Source organism: Mirounga leonina, unplaced genomic scaffold, assembly GCF_011800145.1.
Source record: "Mirounga leonina isolate KUSES-001 unplaced genomic scaffold, KU_Mleo_1.0 Mir_171, whole genome shotgun sequence".
NCBI lineage: Eukaryota > Metazoa > Chordata > Mammalia > Carnivora > Phocidae > Mirounga > Mirounga leonina.
Window position 1 is genome coordinate 21,578,674 of NW_023270436.1, and position 20,997 is coordinate 21,599,670.

The following is a 20,997-nucleotide window of genomic DNA, read 5'->3' on the forward strand; positions in this document are numbered from 1 at the left end:
GGCGCCCCAAATTTTCCATTCATTTAAAAATGCACCTAGGGGGGCACCTGGGTGGCTCAGTCATTAAGCGTGTGCCTTCGGCTGGGGTCATGATCCCGGGGTCCTGGGATCGAGTCCCACATCAGGCTTCCCGCTCTGCGGGAAGCCTGCTTCTCCCTCTCCCACTCCCCCTGCTTGTGTTCCCTCTCTCACTGTGTCTCTATCAAATAAACAAATAAATAAAGTCTTTAAAAAATATATATATATATATATATTTAAAAATGCACCTAGGGCTGCGTTGGATCCTGAATACTAACCTTCTTACTTTATTTATCCAAACCATACTCTGCCAAGGGCACAATGTCAGTTTTCCCTTTATAGGAGAGGAAAAAAACGATCCAGTAACCAGAAGATAGTAATGTTACCTTTATTACTCCATACTGAAAGTGCAATTTCAGAATTGTTATTCAAAGGAAGGCGTCTTCCTTTCCCTACCAGCTCTCTATTTACAAAGGTTCCATTCCCACTGTGATCTTCTATGTATGCGATGTAAGAGTTTTTAGGACCCATTTCCTAAAACAGAGAACATTTTATTTCAAAGTTTTAACAGTGGGGAGTTACAGTGCTAAGATATCTCAGGGTGGTGATGACATTACCGGTTCTCCCAAATATACGGATATTTGTCACCTACTCTGAAAATCCGGAAGTGCTTCTTGCTGTAAGTCCGGTATTTATCCGTTCTTTTCAGCAGTGGCTCATCAAAGCAGTATTCACAGCTTCTATCTCTCCCAAACCAGTAGTTGTCATTAACACACTCTGTAACACAAAAGTATACACCCAGAGTGCTGTGGAATTTCATGCATCAAACACCTTTAAAAATTGCTCATAAAATTTAACTGCAGGAAAATAACCTAAGAAAGCAATCAAGTTTCAAGCTATCTTTATCAGAATTTTATAGCAGTAAAAACAAGGGGGGAGAAAAAAACAATTTTCCAATGAGTTTAATAATTTGTGGTTTATACATAACTATGAAATAATAAGCAGTCATTAAAAGTTCTCAAGCAAGGGGCGCCTGGGTGGCTCAGTCATTAAGTGTCTGCCTTCGGCTCAGGTCATGATTCTAGGGTCCTGGGATTGAGCCCCGCATCGGGCTCCCTGCTCGGCGGGAAGCCTGCTTCTCCCTCTCCCACTCCCCCTGCTTGTGTTCCCTCTCTTGCTGTGTCTCTCTCTGTCAAATAAATAAAATCTTAAAAAAAAAAAAAGTTCTCAAGCAATTATTAATGATTTGAAAAAACACTTATAATCTGGGACGCCTGGGTGGCTCAGTCAGTTGAGCGGCTGCCTTCGGCCCAGGTCATGATCCCAGGGTCCTGGGATCGAGTCCCATATCGGGCTCCTTGCTCATTAGGGAACCTGCTTCTGCCTCTCTCTCCCTCTGCTTGTGCTCTGTCAAATAAATAAAATCTTAAAAAAAAAAACTTATAATCTAATAACTTCCTATTACTCTCTTGAGGCTTCCCATCATACTTAGTATAAAATGTGTACTCTTTCCCATGGTAGGACAGATGCTCAGGATCTGGCCCCTGCTTCCCTCCCAGCATCACCTTGTACTGCTCCCCTTGATCACTCTACCCAGTCCCACTGGCGCCTTCCACTGCCCCAAATATTCTGGGTTCAACCCCCCTGGTGGCCTTTGCATTCTCTGTTCCCAGCAACTTGAACTGCCATCTTGCCTTTGTGTCTGGACTCAAATTATCATCTTCCACTCAGCTTTCCATATAAGCAGACTCCTACCTCATCACCTGTTATCATAATGACATCCTGCTTTGTTGCCCACTAAGAATGGACCATAACTGGAAGTTATCTTTATTATTTACACATTGTCTCCCTGCACTCCCGTTACAACAAACTCCAGGAGGCTAGCCTTGGGTCTCCTGTGTTATATAGTTCCAGCACCGAGGACATGAATATAGTGGGCAAGTAGAATGTTGAGAGAAAGACAGACCAGGCAAAATATTAGCAATTCATATCACAAAGTAGTAATTTCTGTAATATGTCTCAAGTTACTACAAATTAAAAAAAAAGACAAACAATCCAGTAAAAACTAGATAAAGGATATGAAGAGACAATTTACAAGAGAAATAAATACAAACAGCTCAAACATAAGAAAAAATGGACAAGGTAACTCAATACAAGAAATTTTAAAAACAAGAACCGCCTGGCTGGCTCAGTTGGCAGAGCATGCAATCTTGATCTCGGAGTTGTGAGTTCAAGCCCCATGCTGGGTGTTGAGATTACCTAAAAATAAAATCTTTTAAAAAATGAAATAGAAGAAATGCATAGCACGTACACATTTAAAAAAAAAAAAGAAAGAAACTTTAAAAAACAGTAATATAGGGGCACCTGGGTGGCTCAGTCGGTTAAGCATCTGCCTTCGGCTCAGGTCATAATCCCAAGGTGCTGGAACTGAGCCTCATGTCGGGCTCCCTGCTCAGCGAGGGTCTGCTTTTCTCTCTCCCTCTGACCCTCCCACCTGTTTGTACTCTCTCTCTCAAATAAATAAATAAAATCCTAAAAAACTAATAATAATAAAGATTTCATGTTTCAACTATCAGATCAACCAAAATCAAAGAAAGGGTGCCTGGGTGGCACAGTCGGTTGGGCCTCCAACTCTTGGTTTCAGCTCAGGTCGTAGTCTTGGGGTTGTGAGATCAAGCCCCACGTCAGGCTTCCGCGCTCAGCGTGGAATCTGCTTCAGATTCTCTCTCCCTCTATCTCTGTCTCTCCTGCTCATGCTCTCTCTCTCAAATGGATAAATAAATCTTAAAAAAAAAAATCAAAGAGTTACATATTGTAATACTGTGTTGGCATGAAGAAACTGTTACTCTTACTTGTACACTGCCAGTAAGAATGTAATTTATACACCAAATATAATTTGGAGTCTAGGGAAGATAATTTGGCAAGATGCATCAAAATTACATTTGCAATGACTTCACCCTGATGAAGATGGCTATAATTTAAAAAAAAAAAAAAAAAAACGGAAACAGTAAGTGTTGGCAAGGATGCAAGGAAATCAGTACCCTCATACACTGCTGGTGGGAATGTAAAATGATACAGCTACTGTGGAAAAGTTTGTCGATCCTCAAAAAGTTAAACATAAGGGCGCTTGGGGGGCTCAGGTCATGATCCCAGAGTCTCGGGATTGAGTCCCGTGCCAGGCTCCCTGCTCAGCAGGGAGTCTGCTTCTCCCTCTCACCCCCTCCCTTCTCATGGCCTCTCTCTCTCTAATAAATAAAATCTTAAAAAAAAAAAGTTAAGCATAGAACTCCCTTATGACTCAGCATTTCCACTACTCACTATATACTCAAAAGAACTGAAAACAGGTACCCTAAACGAAACCTTGTACGCAAGTGTTCATACTCGCACTATTCACAATAACCAAATGAAAGAAACAACCCAAATGTCTCTTGCTGGATGGATAAACAAATTGTGGCAGTTACATATAATGGAATATATAATGGATATAAGATCAAGAGTTGCATGCCCTACTGACTGAGCCAGCCAGGCGCCCCTATAATGGAATACTATTCAACCAAAAAATAAATAAATAAGTAAATGCTACAGCTCATACATACCACAACATGGATAAACCTTGAAAACATTAGAAGAAGCCAGATACAAAAAACCACAAATTGGATGATTACATTTATATGAAATGTCCAGAACAGTTAAATCCATAGAAATGAAATACGGATTGCTGATTGCCATGGGCAGGAGAGAAGAATGGGAAGTAACTGCTTCATGGGTGGAGGATTTTATTTTGGAGTAATGGAAATGTTTCAGAACTAGAAAAAGGTAGTGAAGCCACTGAACTGTTCACTTTCAAATGGTTAATTTTATGTTATGTGCATTTCACCTCAATTTTTTAAAAATTATATAGACACACATATTGGCCCAAAAATTCCACTTCTAGTAATTTATTCTATGGATAGAAACATATGTATTATGAAAGGACATAAGAACAAAGGTAAAAAGGTTATTTACTATAGCATTATTCTTAGAGCAAAAACTAACAAACATCTTAAATGTCCATTAGTAAGGGGTTAATTCAAAAAACCTTATATATCAGGGCACCTGGATGGCTCAGCCGGTTAAGCATCCAACTCTTCATTTTGGCTTAGGTCTTGGTCTCCAGGTAGTGGGATCAAGCCCCATGTCAGGCTCCCTACTCAGTGGGGAGTCTGCTTCTCTCCCTCTGCCCCTTCCCCGACCCGTGTGCGAGCACGAGCTCTCTCTCTCAAATAAACCATTTAAAAAAAATCTTACATGGCTATAAAAAGGAATAAGGATCTTTACATTCTGACAGAAAGATGTCTAAGACACATTGCTAAGTATAAAAAGCCAGTTGAAAGCAGTATGTTGTGAATCACAATTAATACAAAAAAATAAAGGGAGGGGCGCCTGGCTGGTGCAGTTGGTTAAGCAAACGACCCTTGGTTTTGGCTCGGGTCCTGATCTCAGGCTCCATGCTCAGTGCAAAGTCTACTTGAGATTCTCTCTCCCTCTCCCTCTGCGCCTCTCACTCGTGCTCTCTCTCTCTCTCTCTCTCTCACTTAAATAAATCTTTAAAAAAAAGAGAAAAAGAAAAAAGTGAAAAGAAGAATATGTAGACACTATATACAATATGATTACAAAGTAAAGCCATGCCTACTCTATGACCCAGCAATTCAAATCAGACTCTACCCCCCAGACATCTGCCAATTGACCAAGGAGACAACTCCAAGTATGTTCACTGAGTCTTGCTTGCAGGAGCAAAAACTGGAAACAATAAATATCTGTTAACAGGGGAAGGAATTAATGAACCATGGTATTTCTTTTTTTTTTTTTTTTTAAGATTTTATTTATTTATTTGAGAGAGAGAGAAAGCATGAGAGGGGAGAGGGTCAGAGGGAGGAGCAGACTCCCTGCCGAGCAGGGAGCCCGATGTGGGACTCGATCCCAGGACTCCGGGATCATGACCTGAGCCGAAGGCAGTTGCTTAACCACTGAGCCACCGAGGCGCCCCTGAACCATGGTATTTCTACTGGAGACCAGGAACTTCTGCAGCAGCTGGGAAAAAGAAGGGCACAGAGAGTTCACCAGGGCACTAACAGTCCAGGGATGGTAGACAGAGAGTGTAAGAAACAGCCAACTACGGAAAAGCCTGCTCTGACCTTTGCGCATCAGGACAGCCCCCAAGCAGACGTGTAGAGGACGGCAAGGAGACCAAGGTAGGAGGCAAGGGGACCAGAAGTTCTCAGTAAGGCAATTAGTGGGGTATGAACCCACGGAAGGATGGGTCCATCTTCCCAGCAAAAAAGAAAGAGATGCAGGTGAGAGTATGTGAGGAAAGCAACAGATACATTGGTTTTGGCAAGGGAATTGAAAATTCAGGAAAGTCATTTTCTTTTGCTAGGGATTCCAGACGTCTTTGAAGTTCAAACTCACTGTCCTCCCTCCTATAACACGGACAAAAAAATTAAACCCATCTGGGAAAAGTTAACCCAACTCTCCCTTTGATCCCCATTCAATCCTGACCTTTAGCCTACCTTCCTCACCTTTGCTCTAACGTTTCCCCCCCATTGTACAGATACGGATGGTGAGGCTCAGAGAAGTAGCATCACTTGCCTGATACAGCTAGACAGGGACAGACCTAGGACTTGAACCCATGTCTTTCTAACTACAGAATCCTCACCCTTCTCCAGGTCCAGCCACAAACCTAAACTTTCACCCTTATTTTCTTCCTACTCAAGCATTTTTTTTAATTTTATTTAATTATTTGAGAGAGAGCATGAGTGGGGGGAGGGGCAGAGGGACAGGGAGAAGAAACAGACTCCCAGCTGAGCATGGAGCCTGACACCAGGCTCGATCCCTGGACCCCAGGATCATGACCTGAGCCTAAGGCAGATGCTTAACCGACTAAGCCACCCAGGAACCCCTTCTCAAGCATTTTTAATCTCTCTCTCCACCAGTTCCTCTCACACTCATCTCAAACTGGAACAAACCTCCCTTAGGCTCCAGTCCCCTTCTGTTTGCTAACTAATTTCATCACCTTTCTAACACCACACTCACCTGTTTCTCAATGGCAAGTAAAGAACATAGGTTCAAAGTCTGCAAAGCTGTAGGCTCAAATCCTGCTCTACCAACTCTAGGCTTTATGACTGTGGACAAGTTTATCAATCAATTGATTGATTCTGTAAAATGGAGGTCAGAATAAAAATACTCTCTCATAGGATTATTTTGAAATTTAAATAAGATAGTCCCAATGCTCCACCCAACAAAAAGAAAATACACATTCTTCTAAAATGCATATAAAACATACTCTCCAAAATAGAACATAAGCTAGGAGCGAGAAAGCCCCTCAATGAATGTAAAAGTGCACAAATCATACAAAGTATGTTCTCCAACAACAATGTACTGAAGTTAGGAACTTGAAAACAAAGAAATTTAGTAAATTCCCATTTAAATGGAAACTAAACACCATACTCCTAAAAAACCAAAGGGACAAAGAAAAAAACTGATAAGGAAAATTAGAAAATACTTTGAAATGAATTAAATGAAAAAAAAAAAAACCCAATATTAAAACTTATGGGATTCAGCCTGAGCATTACTTAAGGAAATTTACAGCTGTAAAAGTATAAGTTACAAATTTTTGGTCAGGGCGCCTGGGTGCCTCAGTTGGTTGGGCGGCTGCCTTAGGCTCAGGTCATGATCCCAGAGTCCCGGGATTAAGTCCCACATACGGCTCCCTGCTCGGCAGGGAATCTGCTTCTCCCTCTGACCCTACCCCCTCTTGTGCTCTCTCTCTCTCTCTCTCTCAAATAAATAAAATCTATTAAAAAAAATTTTTTTTTTTGGTCAATTACCCAACTTTCCATAAAACACCCGAAAAGAGAAGCAAATAAAATCTAAAACAAGCTGAGGGAAAAGATAAAAATCAGAGCAGAAACAAATGAAATGGAGAACAGAAAGGTAAGAAAATCAATCAAATCAAAAGCTGGTTCTTTTTTTTTTTTTTTTTTTTAAGATTTTGTTTTTGGGGAACCTGGGTGGCTCAGTCGTTAAGCGTCTGCCTTTGGCTCAGGTCATGATCCCAGGGTTCTGGGATCGAGCCCTGCATCGGGCTCCCTGCTCTGTGGGAAGCCTGCTTCTCCCTCTCCCACTCCCCCTGCTTGTGTTCCCTCTCTCGCTGTGTTTCTCTCTGTCAAATAAATAAATAAAATCTTTAAAAAAAAAAAAAATTTTGTTTTTAAGTAATCTCTACACCCAACATGGGGCTTGAACTCACAACCCAAAGATCAAGAGTCCCATGCTCAAAAAAAAAAAAAAAAAAAAGTCACATGCTCTACTGACTGAGCCAGCCAGGCACCCTAGAAAGCTGGTTCTTTGAAAAGATCAACAAATTGATAAAAAAAAAAAAAGTTAGACTGACAAAGGGAGTGTCAAAGAGGAGCAATTACTACTAACCTTACAGAAAGAAAAAGGATTTTAAGAAGAATACTGTAGGGGCACCTGGGTGGCTTAGCCAGTTAATCATCCAACTCCTAATTTCGGCTCAGATCATCATTTCAGGGTCCTGGGATCTACCCTGGCATCAGGCTCCTTGCTCAGCCGGGAGCCTGCTTCTCCCTCTCCCACTCCCCCTGCTCATGCTCTCTCTCTCTGTGTGTCAAATAAATAAATAAAACCTTAAAAAAAAAAAAGAATTTGAAAGACCTATATAAATGTTCACGGATTGGAATACTACTATAAACATGGCAAAATGCACAAACTGCTGATTTACACAATCCCTGTCAAAATCCCAGCTGCCTTCTTTGCAGAAATTAACAAGCTCAAACTAAAATTCTTATGGAAATACACAGACCCAGAATAGCCAAAATCATCTTGAAAATGAAGTGCAAAGTTAGAGGACTTACATTTTGCAATTTCAAAACTTGCTCCAAAGTTACCATCAAGACAGCACAGTACTCCCATTAAGGACAGACATATAGATGAATAGAGAAAAATGAAGAGACCAAAAATAAATCACATTTACAGTCAATTCATTTTCAAAAAGGGTGCCAAAACAATTCACTGGGAAAAGAACAGTCTTTTCAACAAAAGGTACTAGGACAAGAAGATATCCACATTCAAAATAATAGAGTTGGGGGCGCCTGGGTGGCTCAGTCAGTTGGGCGTCTGCCTTTGGCTCAGGTCATAATCCCAGGGTACTGGGACTGAGCCCCGCATCAGACTCCCTGTTCAGCAGGGAGCCTGCTTCTCCCTCTCCCTCTGCCCCTCCCTCCCTACTCCGGCGAGTGCTCGTGCACTCCCACGCTCTCTCTCTCTCTCTCTCTCTCTCTCTCTCTCTCTCGCTGTCTCTCAAGTAAATAAAGTCTTTAAAAACAAAAAAACAAAAAACAAAAAAACCCAAAAACAAAAACAATAGAGTTAAAAACCTTACCTCATGCCCTATACAAAAATCAATTCAAACAGAATCAAAGGCTAATAGTAATAGGAACCAGAACTACAAACCTCTAAGAAAAAAGAACAGTAAAGAAGCTTTGCAGGGGCGCCTGGGTGGCTCAGTCGTTGGGCGTCTGCCTTCGGTTCAGGTCATGGTCCCAGGGTCCTGGGATTGAGCCCCGCATTGGACTCCCTGCTAGGCGGGAAGCCTGCTTCTCCCTCTCCCACTCCCCCTGCTTGTGTTCCCTCTCTCGCTGTATCTCTCTGTGTCAAATAAATAAATAAAATCTTTAAAAATAAAAACACAAAGGGGGCGCCTGGGTGGCTCAGTCGTTAAGCGTCCGCCTTCGGCTCAGGTCATGATCTCAGGGTCCTGGGATCGAGCCCCACATCGGGCTCCCCGCTCGGCGGGAAACCTGCTTCTCCCTCTCCCACTCCCCCGCTTGTGTTCCCTCTCTCACTGTGTCTCTGTCAAATAAATAAATTAAAATAAAATAAAATAAAAACACAAGAAAAAATAGAGAAATCGGACATAAAGTTTAAAATTACTGTGTCAAACAAAATCATCAAGAAAGTGAAAAAGAGGGGTCCTGGGTGGCTCAATCAGTTAAGTATCTGCCTTCAGCTCAGGTCATGATCTCAGGTTCCTGGGATCCAGCCCTGCATTGGGCTCCCTGCTCAGCAGGAAGTCTATTTCTCCCTTTCCCTCTGTCCCTACCCCCGCTTTGTACTCGTGCTAACAATAAATAAAATCTTAAAAAAAAAAAAAAGAAAGTTAAAAAGAACTCAAAGAACGGAAGTAATATTTGCAAAACATATATCTGATAGGGGATTTATATCTAAAATACATAAAGAACGCAAATCAGTAACAAAAAGACAATCCAATTAAAAAATATCAAAGGCAGGGTGCCCAGGTGGCTCAATCGTTGCGCGTCTGCCTTCAGCTCGGGTCATGGTCCCGGGGTCCTGGGATCAAGCCCCACGTAGGCTCCCCGCTCTGGGGGAAGCCTTCTTCTCCCTCTCCCACTCCCCCTGCTTGTGTTCCCTCTCTTGCTGTGTCTCTCTCTGTCAAATAAATAAATAAAATCTTTAAAAAAAAAAAATCAAAGGCTCTTGAATAGACATTTCCTCAAAGATATAAAAATAGCCAATAAACACATAAAAAGGTGTTCAATTATCATTAGCCATCAGGAAAATGCAAATAAAAACCACAACAAGATATAATTTCACATTTACCAGGATGACTCTAATTAAAAAGACACATATAGGGCGCCTGGGTGGCTCAGTTGGTTAAATGACTGCCTTCGGCTCAGGTCATGATCCTGGAGTCCCAGGATCGAGTTCCACATCTGGGTCCCTGCTCAGCAGGGGGTCTGCTTCTCCCTCTGACCCTCTTCCCTCTCATGCTCTCTGTCTCTCATTCTCTCTCTCTCAAATAAATAAAATCTTAAGGAAAAAATAAAAATAAAAAGATAAAAAGACACATATAAGTCATGGAGAAATTGGAACCTTCATATATTGATGGTGGGAATATAGAATGGTGCAGCTGCTGTGGAAAGTTTAGTGGTTCCTTAAAATATTAAACATAGAGACTTCTATGGAACAGCGGTAAGAAAAGTAAGAAGTGCAAAAGCAGTAAAATTAAGTATATCTATAAAAATCAGTCAGGGGATTCATAAAATAAAAGGATGTAAGGGTATGACACCATATATCTAAAATGTGGTAGGAAGAAGACTAAAAGAATGGGATCAAACTTAAGCAACCAATATTTTACAAAGACTGCTAGATTAATAAGATGTTATATACAAACCTAATGGTAACCACAAATCAAAAACCAGTTAAGTTATCCAAATAACAAAGACATAAGAATCCATTTTATTTCTAAAGACAGAAAGCAAACCACAAGAACAAGAAAAAATGGAACACAAGAGAACTACAAAAACAACTATAAAAACCATAAAACAATAAAAAGAAGGAAGTATATAACAATAGAGGCTTACCTCAAGAAGCAAGAAAGACCTCATATAAACAATATAACCTTACACCTAAAGGAGCTAGAAAAAGAAAACAAATGAAGTCTAAAACAAGTAAAAAATGGCCATAAGTACATACCTACCAATAATTACTTAGAATGCAAATGGAGTTAACAATCAAAAGACATTATGTGATAAAATGGATAAAAAAGAAGACCCATCTATATTCTGCCTACAACAAACTCATTTCAGACCTCAAGACACATACAGATTGAAAGTGAATGGATGGAGGGGTGCTGGGTGGCTGAATCAGTTCAGCATCCAACTCTTTTTTTTTTTTTTTTAAAGATTTTATTTATTTATTCATGAGAGACAGGAGAGAGAGAGACACAGAGGCAGAGAGAAGCAGGCTCCCCACCGAGCAGGGAGCCCAATGCGGGACTCGATCCCAGGACCCCGGGATCATGACCTGAGGAGAAAGCAGACGCTTAACCATCTGAGCCACCCAGGCGCCCTGCATCCAACTCTTGACTCAGGTCATGATCGGAGGATTGTGAGATCAAGCCCCATGTTGCCCTGAGCTCAGCATGGAATCTGCCTGGAATTCTTTCCTTCTTCCTCTCCCTCCCCGGCTGCCCCCCCACCCCACCCCACTGCTTGCTGATAGGCCCTCTCCTCTCTCCTCTCTCTCTCTCTCTCAAATGAATAAATAAAATTTTTTTTTAAGTGAAGGGATAAAGATTTATCATGCAAATGGAAATGAAAAGAAAGCCAGGATAGCAATACTCATATCAGACAAAATACTTTAAAACAAAGACTGTAACAAGAGACAAAGAAGGACACCATAATCATAAAGGGAACAATCCAAGAAGATAAAACAATTCTAGGGACGCCTAGGTGGCTCAGTCAGTTAAGCGTCTGCCTTCGGCTCAGGTCATGATCCCAGGGTCCTGGGATCGAGTCCCACACCTGTCTCCTTGCTCAGCAGGAAGCCTGCTTCTCCCTCTGCCTGCCGCTCCCCTTCCTTATACTCTCACTCTCTCTCTCCCCCAGCTCTCTCTCGCGCAAATAAATAAATAAAATCTTTAAAAAAAAAAAGAGAGACGATATAACAATTCTAAATATTTATACACTGAACATGGGAGCACCCAAATACATAAAGCAGCTAAAAACAAACATAAAGGAAGTAATCAATAGTCATACTTAACAGTACACACTTACATCAATGGAAAGATCATTCCAAACAGAAAATCAACAAGAATAGCTTTTTTGGGGGGCATGTGGGTGGCTCAGTTGTTAAGCATCTGCCTTCAGCTCAGGTCATGATCCCAGGGTCCTGGGATCGAGCCCTACATCAGGCTCCCTGCTCAGCGGGAGGCCTGCTTCTCCCTCTCCCACTCTCCCTGCTTGTGTTCCCTCTCTCTGTCTCGCTCTGTCAAATAAATAAATAAAATAAATAAATAAAATCTTAAAATCTTTTTTTATTTGTCAGAGAGAAAGAAAAAGAGAGCACAAGCAGGGGAAGCAGCAGGCAGAGAGAGATGCAGGCTCCCCACTCAGCAAGGAGCCCAAGCAGGACTCGATCCCAGGACCCTGGGATCATGACCTAAGCCGAAGGCAGATGCTTAACCAACTGAGCAACCCAGGCGCCCCAAAGAATAGCTTTGAATGACACACTGGACTACATGGATCTAACAGATATATTCAGAACATTCCATCCTATGCAGCAAAAGCAGTCTTAAGAGTTGGAAATATAACAATACAGGCTTACCTCAAGAAGCAAGAAAAATCTCAAACAATATAACCTTACACATAAAAGAGCTAGAAAAAGAGAAACAAATGAGGCCTAAAGCCAGGAGAAGGAAGGAAATAATAAAGATTAGAGTAGAAATAAATGACATAAAAACTAAAAAAACAATAGAACAGATCAAGGAAACCAGGGGCTGGTTCTTTGAAAAACTAAATAAAAAATGGGGCACCTGGGTGGCTCAGTTAGTTAAGCGTCCAACTCTTGATTTCGGCTCAGGTCATGATCTCAGGGTTTGTGAGATCAAGCTCTGTGTCAGGTTCCATGCTGGGCTTGGAGCCTGCTTAAAACTCTCTCTTCCTCTCCCTCTACCCCTCCCCACCCCTGTCCCTCTCTAAAAAAAAGAAAAAATAAAATTGGTAAACCTGTAGCCAGACTTATCCAAAAGAAGAAAAAGGACACAAATAAATAAAATCATAAATGAGAAAAGAGAAATAACAACAAATACCATGGAAATACAAACAATTATAAGAGAATACTATGAAACACTGTATGTCAACAAAATGGACAACCTAGAAGAAATGGATAAATTCATAGAAACATATAAATTACCAAAACTGAAGCAAGAAGAAATAAAAAGCTTGAACAGGGCGCCTGGGTGGCTCAGTCGTTAAGCATCTGCCTTCGGCTCAGGTCATGATCCCGGGGTCCTGGGATCGAGTCCCACATCGGGCTCCCTGCTGAGCGGGAAGCCTGCTTCTCCCTCTCCCACTCCCCCTGCTTGTGTTCCTGCTCTCGCTCTCTCTCTGTTAAATAAATAAAATCTTTAAAAAAAATAAAATAAAAAAATAAAATAAATAAAAAGCTTGAACAGACCTATAATCAGTGGAGAAACTGAATCAGTAATCAAAAACCTCCTAATAAACAAAAGTCCAAGACAAGATGGCTTCACAGGCCAACTTCTACGAAACATTTAAAGAAGGATTAGTATCTATTCTTCTCAAACTATTCCAAAAAATTGAAAAGGAAGGAAAGCCTCTAAATTCACTCTATGAGGCCAACATTACCCTGATACCAAAACCAGACAAAACACCACAAAAAGAGAACTACAGGCCAATACCCCTGATGAACATAAATGTAAAAATCCTCAACAAAATACTAGCAAACTGGGCGCCTGGGTGGCTCAGTTGGTGAAGCGACTGCCTTCAGCTCAGGTCATGATCCTGGAGTCCCAGGATCGAGTCCCGCATCGGGCTCCCTGCTCGGCAGGGAGTCTGCTTCTCCCTCTGACCCTCCTCCCTCTCATGCTCTCTGTCTCTCATTCTGTCTCAAATAAATAAAAATAAAACTCTTTAAAAAAAAAAAAAATACTAGCAAACTGAATCCAACAATACATTGAAATAATCACTCACCACAATCAAGTGCGATTTATTCCTGGGATGCAAGGGAGGCTCAATATTCGCAAATCAAGCAAGGTGATGCATCACATTAATAAAAGAAAGGATAAGAACCATATGATCATTTCAATAGATGCAGAAAAAGCATGTGACAAAGTACAACATCTGTTCATGATAAAAACCCTCAACAAAATAGGTTTAGGGGTGCCTGGGTGGCTCAGTTGTTAAGCGTCTGCCTTCAGCTCAGGTCATGATCCCAGAGTCCTGGGATCGAGCCCTACATCGGGCTCCCTGCTCCGTGGGAAGCCTGCTTCTCACTCTACTAGTCCCCCTCCTTGTGTTCCCTCTCTCGCTATGTCTCTCTCTGTCAAATAAATAAATAAAATCTTTAAAAAAAATAAATAGGTTTAGAGGGAACATACCTCAACATAATAAAGGTCATATATGAAAACCCACAGCTACTATCATCCTAAATGGGCAAAAGCTGAAAGCTTTTCCTCTACGTTCAGGAACAAGACAGGAATGTCCACTCTCACCACTTCTATTCAACATAGTACTGGAAGTCCTAGCCACAGCAATCAGACAGCAAAAAGAAATAAAAGGCATCCAGGGACGCCTGGGTGGCTCAGTCAGTTAAGTGGTGCCTTATTAAGCTCAGGACCCTGGGATCGAGTCCTGCATCGGGCTCCTTGCTCAGCAGGGTCTCCCTCTGCCTACCATTCTCCCTGCTTGTATTTGCACTGTCTCTCTCTCCCTCTCTCTTGACAAATAGATAAATAAAATCTTTAAAAAAAAAGGAAATAGAAGGCATCCAAACTGGCAGGGAAGAAGTAAAACGTTCACTATTTCCAGGTAACATGATACTATATATAGAAAATCCAAAAAAACTACTAAACTGATAAACAAATTCAATAGTTACAGGATACATGATCAATGTACAGAAATCTGTTACATTTCTATTCACCAAAACTGAAGCAGCAGAGAGAGAAATTAAGGAATCAATCTCATTTACAATTGCACCAAAAACAAGAAGATACTTAGGAATAAACCTAACCAAAGAGGTTAAAGACCTATACTCTGCAAACTATGGAACATTGATGAAAGAAAATGAAGATGACACAAAGAAATGGAAAGACATTCCATGCTTATGGATTGGAAGGGCAAATATTGTTAAAATGTCTATATTACCCAAAGCAATCTACACATTTAATGCAATCCCTATCAAAATACCAACAGCAGTTTTCCCAGAGCTAGAACAAACAATCCTAAAAGTTGCATTGAACTACAAAAGACCCTGAAGAGCCAAAGCCATCTTAAATAATAAAAGCAAAGCTGGAGGCATCGCAACAATGAAAAAAACCAACAAACCAAAAACAGACTCTTAACTACAGAACAAACTGATGGTGACCAGAGGAGAGGTGAGTGGGGGGATGAGTGAAATAGGTGATGAGGATTAAGAGTACATTTATCCTTATAAGCACTGGGTAAGGTATACAATAGCTGAATCACTTTATTGTACACCTGAAACTAATATAACACTATGTTAACTATACTGAAATTGAAGTAATTTTTTTAAATTAAACATAGAATTACCATATTATCCAGCAATTCCATTCCTAGATATAAACCAAAAAAAATTGAAAATAGGTACTCAAGCAGACACTTGAATGCAAATATTCATAGCATTAGTCACAACAGCCAAAACACAGAAATAATCCAAATGTCCATCAACAGAAGAATGGATAAACAAAATGTGATATATACATGCAGTGAAATACTACTATTCAACCATAAAAGAAATAAAATTGATAATATAATACAAAATGAATGAACTTTAAAAATATTATGCTAAGGGGTGCCTGTGTGACTCAGTCGGTTAAGCACCTGCCTTCAGTTCATGTCCTGGGATTGAGCCCCACGTTGGGCTCCCTGCTCAGCAGGGAGTCTGCTTCTCCCTCTCCCTTCTTCTCTCTCTCTCTCTCACTCTCTCACTCACACTCTCTCTCAAATAAATAAATAAAATCTTTTTAAAAATAAAATAAATAAGGGGCGCCTGGGTGGCTCAGTCGTTAAGCGTCTGCCTTCGCTCAGGTCATGATCCCAGGGTCCTGGAATCAAGTCCCACGTCAGGTTCCCTGCTCAGCGGGAAGCCTACTTCTCCCTCTCCCATTCCCCCTGCTTGTGTTCCCTCTCTCGCTGTCTCTCTGTCAAAAAATAAATTAAAAAATCTTTAAAAAATAAATAAAATAAAATAAGATAAATTATGCTAAGTCAAAGAAGCCAGACACAAAAGCACAAATATTACAATTCCATTTATATAAAGTATCTAGAGTAGATAAATTCATAGACACAAAAAGTAGGTTAGAAATTACCAGAGGAATTCAATGGGGAAAAGACAGTTTCTTCAATAAACAGTGTTGGGAGAACTATATAACCATATGCAGAAGAATGAAATTGGACTATCTTACACCATTCACAAAAATTAACTTGAAATGGATTAAAGACTTAAAAAGAACCGAAACTATGGGGCGCCTGGGTGGCTCAGTTGGTTAAGCAACTGCCTTTGGCTCAGGTCATGATCCTGGAGTCCCTGGATCGAGTCCCGCATCGGGCTCCCTGCTCGGCAGGGAGTTTGCTTCTCCCTCTGACCCTCCCCCTCTCATGCTCTCTCTCTCTCATTCTCGCTCTCAAATAAATAAATAAAATCTTAAAAAAAAGAACTGAAACTATAAAATCCTAGAAGAAAACACAGGGGAAAAGTTCCTTGACATGGATCTTAGGGGCAATTTTTTGGATATGACACCCAAAGTACAAGCAACAGGGATGCCTGGATGGCTCAGTCAGTAGAGCATTGGACTCTTGATCTCAGGGTCATGAGTTCAAGCCCCACATTGGCCAAGAAGCCTACTTAAAAAAAAAAGCAACAGAAGCAAAAATTAATAAGTGGGATTATGTCACACTAAAAAGCTTCTGTGCAGCAAAAGAAACCATCAACAAAATGAGAAGGCAACCTAAGAATTGGAAGAAAATATTTGCAAATCATGTATCTGAGAAGGGGTCAATACCCAAAATATTTAAAAACTCTCACAACTCAAGAGCAAAATGTAAACAATCTAAGAAATAGGCGGAGGAACTGAAGAGACATTTTTCTAAAGACATCCAAATGGGGTGGCTCAGTTGGTTAAGCGTCTGCCTTCGGCTTGGGTCATGGGATCAAGCCCCAAATGGGGGGGGGGGCGGTCCCTGCTCAGCAGGGAGTCTGCTTCTCCCTCTCCCCCTACTCCTTCCCGCTTGTGTACTTGCTCTCACTCTCGCTCTCGCTCTCAAATAAATAAATAAAATCTTTAAAAATAAATACATAAATAAAAACATTAAGTGACAAAAGAAAAAATAGAGAAACTGGACATAATTAAAGTTTAAAATTACTGTGTCAAACAACATCATCAAGAAAGTGGAAAAGAGGGGCACCTGGGTGGCTCAGTCGTTAAGCATCTGCCTTCTGTTCAGGTCATGTCCCGGGATTGAGCCCCACCACTAGGCTACCTGCTCAGTGGGGAGTCTGCTTCTCCCTCTGCCCCTCGCCCCTGCTTGTGCTCTCTCACTCGTGCACAAGCTTTCTCTCTTGCAAAAATAAATAAAATCTTAAAAAAAAAGACGAGATTTGCTAAGTGTTGGCCAGGAAGTGGAGTAAAAGGTACCCTGGTTCACGGCTGGCAGGAATGTAAATTGGTGTAGCCATTATGGAATGCAGAATGGAGATTCCTCCAAAAATTAAAAACAGAATTGCCGTATGATCCAGCAATTCCACTTCTGGGTATTTATCCAAAGATAACAAAACACTAACTTGTAAAGATATATGTACCCCCATGTTCACTGCATAACTGTTTACAATAAGCCAACACACAGAAGCAACCTAAATGTCCAACAATGAATGGACAAAGAAAATACGGTGTATGTGTATATATATGTATATGTATATACACACACACGCTCTCTCAATGGAATATATTCAGCCATTTTAAAAAAAAAAGCATGAAATCTTGCCATTATGACAATACAGATGGACTTTGAAGGCATTATAAGTGAAATAAGTCAAAAAAAGACAAATACTGTATAATCTCACTTATATGTCTTATATGTGGAATCTAAAAAACCTAAACTCAGGAGGCTCAACGGGTTAAGCGTCTGCCTTCGGCTCAGGTCATGATCCCAGGGTCCTGGGATAGAGTCCAGCCTTGGGCTCCCTGCTCAGCAGGGAGTCTGCTTCTCCCTCTGCCTGCCACGCTCCCTGCTTGTGCGCGCTCTCTCTCTCTCTCTCGCTCTGTCTGGCAAATAAACAAAGTCTTTTTTAAAAAAATAAATAAATAAATAATTAAAAAATAATAAAAAGGGGAGCCTGGGTGGCTCAGTTGTTAAGCGTCTGCCTTTGGCTCAGGTCATGATCCCAGGGTCCTGGGATCGAGCCCTGCATCAGGCTCCCTGCTCAGTGGGAAGCCTGCTTCTCCCTCTCCCTCTCCCCCTGCTTCTATTCCCTCTCTCGCTGTGTCTCTGTCAAATAAATAAAATCTTTAAAAAATAATAAAAAATAAATAAAAATAAAAAATAATAAAAAACCTGAACTCATATAAATAGAGAGTGGTGGTTATCAGGGGCTTGAGAGTGGGAAAATGGGGAGATGTTCGTTATAGGGTACAAACTTCCAAGTACAAGAAAATAAGTTCTGGTGGCCTAACGTACAGTGTGGTGATTATAGTTAGTAATACTATATCATACACTTGAAAGCGAAGAGCATAGATCTTAAATGTTCTTTTAATACTTTTTTTTTTAAGTTTTATTTTTATTTATTTGCCAGAGAAAGAGAGCACAAGGAGGTGGACTGGCAGGCAGGAGAGGGAGAAGCAGACTCCCTGGTGAGCAAGGAGCCCAATGTGGTGCTCAATCCCGGAACCCTGGGATCATGACCTAAGCCAAAAGCAGCCACTTAACCGAGCCACCAGGCACCCCTTAAATGTTCTCACCACAAAAAAGAATTGGTAATTATGGGATATAATGAGAGTGTTAATTTAATACTACGCTAGTAATCATTTTGCAATATATAACTGTATCAAATTAATACACTGTACACCTTAAATTTATACAGTGTTGTATGTCGATTATATATAAAGCTTGGGGGGGGGGCGCAGGGAGAGGACAATTACCAGAGGAAAAATTTTGTAAATAGATAATGGAGACAGTTGCACAACATTTTGTAAATGTAGTTAATGCCACTGAACGTAATGGTTTACTTAATGGTTACAGTGACAAAACTTTTTGTTATATAGATTTTCCCACAATAAAAATAAGTAAACATGGGGCGACTGGCTGGCTCAGTCAGTAGATCATGCAACTCTTGATCTCAGGGTCATGAGTTCAAACCCCACAAGGGGCACAGAGCTTAAAAAAATGAGGGGCACCTGGCTGGCTCAGTCAGAAGAGAGTGCAACTCTTGATCTTGGGGTCGTGAGTTTGAGCCCCATGTGGAGTAGAGACATCATTTAAATAAATAAAACTTTAAACAGTAAGTAAACATTTAAAGAATACTCAGAAATACATTTTTTTTAAGATTTTAAGTAATCTCTACATCCAATGTGGAGCTCAAACCCACAATCCCAAGATCAAGAGTCGCATGGTCTACCGATGGAGCCAGTCAAGCACCCCAGGAAAACATTTTTTAAAATGCCAAGACTTGGGGCGCCTGGGTGGCTCAGTTGGTTAAGCGACTGCCTTCGGCTCAGGTCATGATCCTGGAGTTCCGGGATCGAGTCCCGCATCGGGCTCCCTGCTCGGCAGGGAGTCTGCTTCTCCCTCTCCCACTCCCCGTTTGTGTTCCCTCTCTCGCTGTTGTCTTTCTCTGTCAAATAAATAAATAAAATCTTAAAAAAAATAAAAAATAAAAATAAAATGCCAAGACTTATATACTGAAAATGAAAGAAATTAAAGAATACCTAAATAAATGGAAAGACATCCCATGTTTATGGATCAGAAGACTTAGTATTATTAAGATGTCAATACTCAGGGGTGCCTGGATGGCTCAGTCAGTTGGGCATCCTGCTCTTGGTTTCAGCTCAGGTCATGATCTCAGGGTCATGGGATCAAGCCCCACGTCGGGCTCCATGGTCAGTGCAGAGTTTGCTTGTCCCTCTCCCTCTGATCCTCCCCCCGTGCTCTTTTTTTTTTTACTTTATTATTTTATTATATTTATTATAAATAAAATCTTAAAAAAAAAAAAAAAGATGTCAATACTCCCCAAACTGATCTATAGATTCAATGTAATCCCTAATAAAATCCAAGCTGCCTTCTTTGCAGGAACTGATAAGCTCGTCCTAAAATTCATATGGAAATGTAAGGGACTCAGAATTGTCAAAACAATCTTGAAAAAGAGGAACAAATCAGGACTCACACTCTGGATTTCAAAACTCACTACAAAGCTACAGCAATCAAGATTTTGTGGTACTTGCATAAAAGGACAGACACATAGACCAAGAGAACGGAACTGAAAAGTCTAGAAATAAACCCTCACATTTATGGCCACATGATTTTTGACGAGAGTGCCAAGACCATTCAACAGAGAAAGAAGAGTCTCTTCAGGGGGCACCTGGGTGGCTCATTCGGTTAAGTGTCTGCCTGCAGCTCAGGTCATGGTCCCAAGGGTCCTGGGGTTGAGCCCTGAATCGGGTTCCCTGCTCAGCAGTGAGTCTGTTCCTGCCTCTCTCCCTCTGCCTCCTTCTTCATGCTCTCTCTCTCAAATAAATAAAATCTTTAAAAAAAAAAAAAAAAAGTCTCTTCAAGAAAGTGCTCAACTGGGCGCCTGGGTGGCTCAGTTGGTTAAGTGACTGCCTTCGGCTCAGGTCATGATCCTAGAGTCCGGGGATCGAGTCCCGCATCGGGCTCCCTGCTCAGCAGGGAGTCTGCTTCTCCCTCTGACCCTCCTCCCTCTCATACTCTCTGTATCTCATTCTCTCTGTCTCAAATAAATAAATAAAATCTTAAAAAATAAAAAAAGAAAAAAAAGAAAAGAAAGTGCTCAACTAGGATATTCACATGCAAAAGAATGAATTGGGACCTCTACCTCATACCATATACAAAAAGCAACGCAAAACAAATCAATGTAAGGGCTAAACCTATAAAACATTTAGAAAAAAACAGGTGTGAATCAGTAACTAATAATAACAGATCCTATTTATTGAGCATTATCCACTTTCAAAGTGATGCAGCCCACTTCACCCTTTCTCACCATATCTGTTTCCCGTTCACCATATATAAGCCCTAAGCCTATCTTAAAACGATGGTTTAAGTGAGTAAAAAATAGCTTCAAATACTTCTTTTTTTAAGAGATTTTTTTTTTTAAGATTTTATTTATTTATTTGACAGACAAAGA

The 20,997-nt window shown here is 40.9% G+C and overlaps 1 protein-coding gene across 7 annotated transcripts in view; it reads right to left on the reverse strand.

The window, feature by feature from the left end:
• Positions 1 to 20,997, reverse strand: part of CHEK2 (checkpoint kinase 2) — an 84,908-nt gene that overhangs the window by 27,503 nt on the left and 36,408 nt on the right. For 5 of the 7 annotated variants that reach the window (XM_035017271.1, XM_035017270.1, XM_035017267.1 and 2 more), the window contains 2 exons: positions 671 to 795; positions 405 to 552 (listed from right to left, as the gene is read on the reverse strand). The exons of 1 other annotated variant lie outside the window; for it this stretch is intronic. In XM_035017271.1, the coding sequence (XP_034873162.1) occupies positions 405 to 549 (145 nt within the window). In that variant the 5' untranslated portion in view covers positions 550 to 552; positions 671 to 795. Of the gene's footprint in view, positions 1 to 404; positions 553 to 635; positions 796 to 20,997 lie in introns of all 7 variants that reach the window. One more of the 7 variants, XM_035017274.1, reaches the window with a different exon arrangement.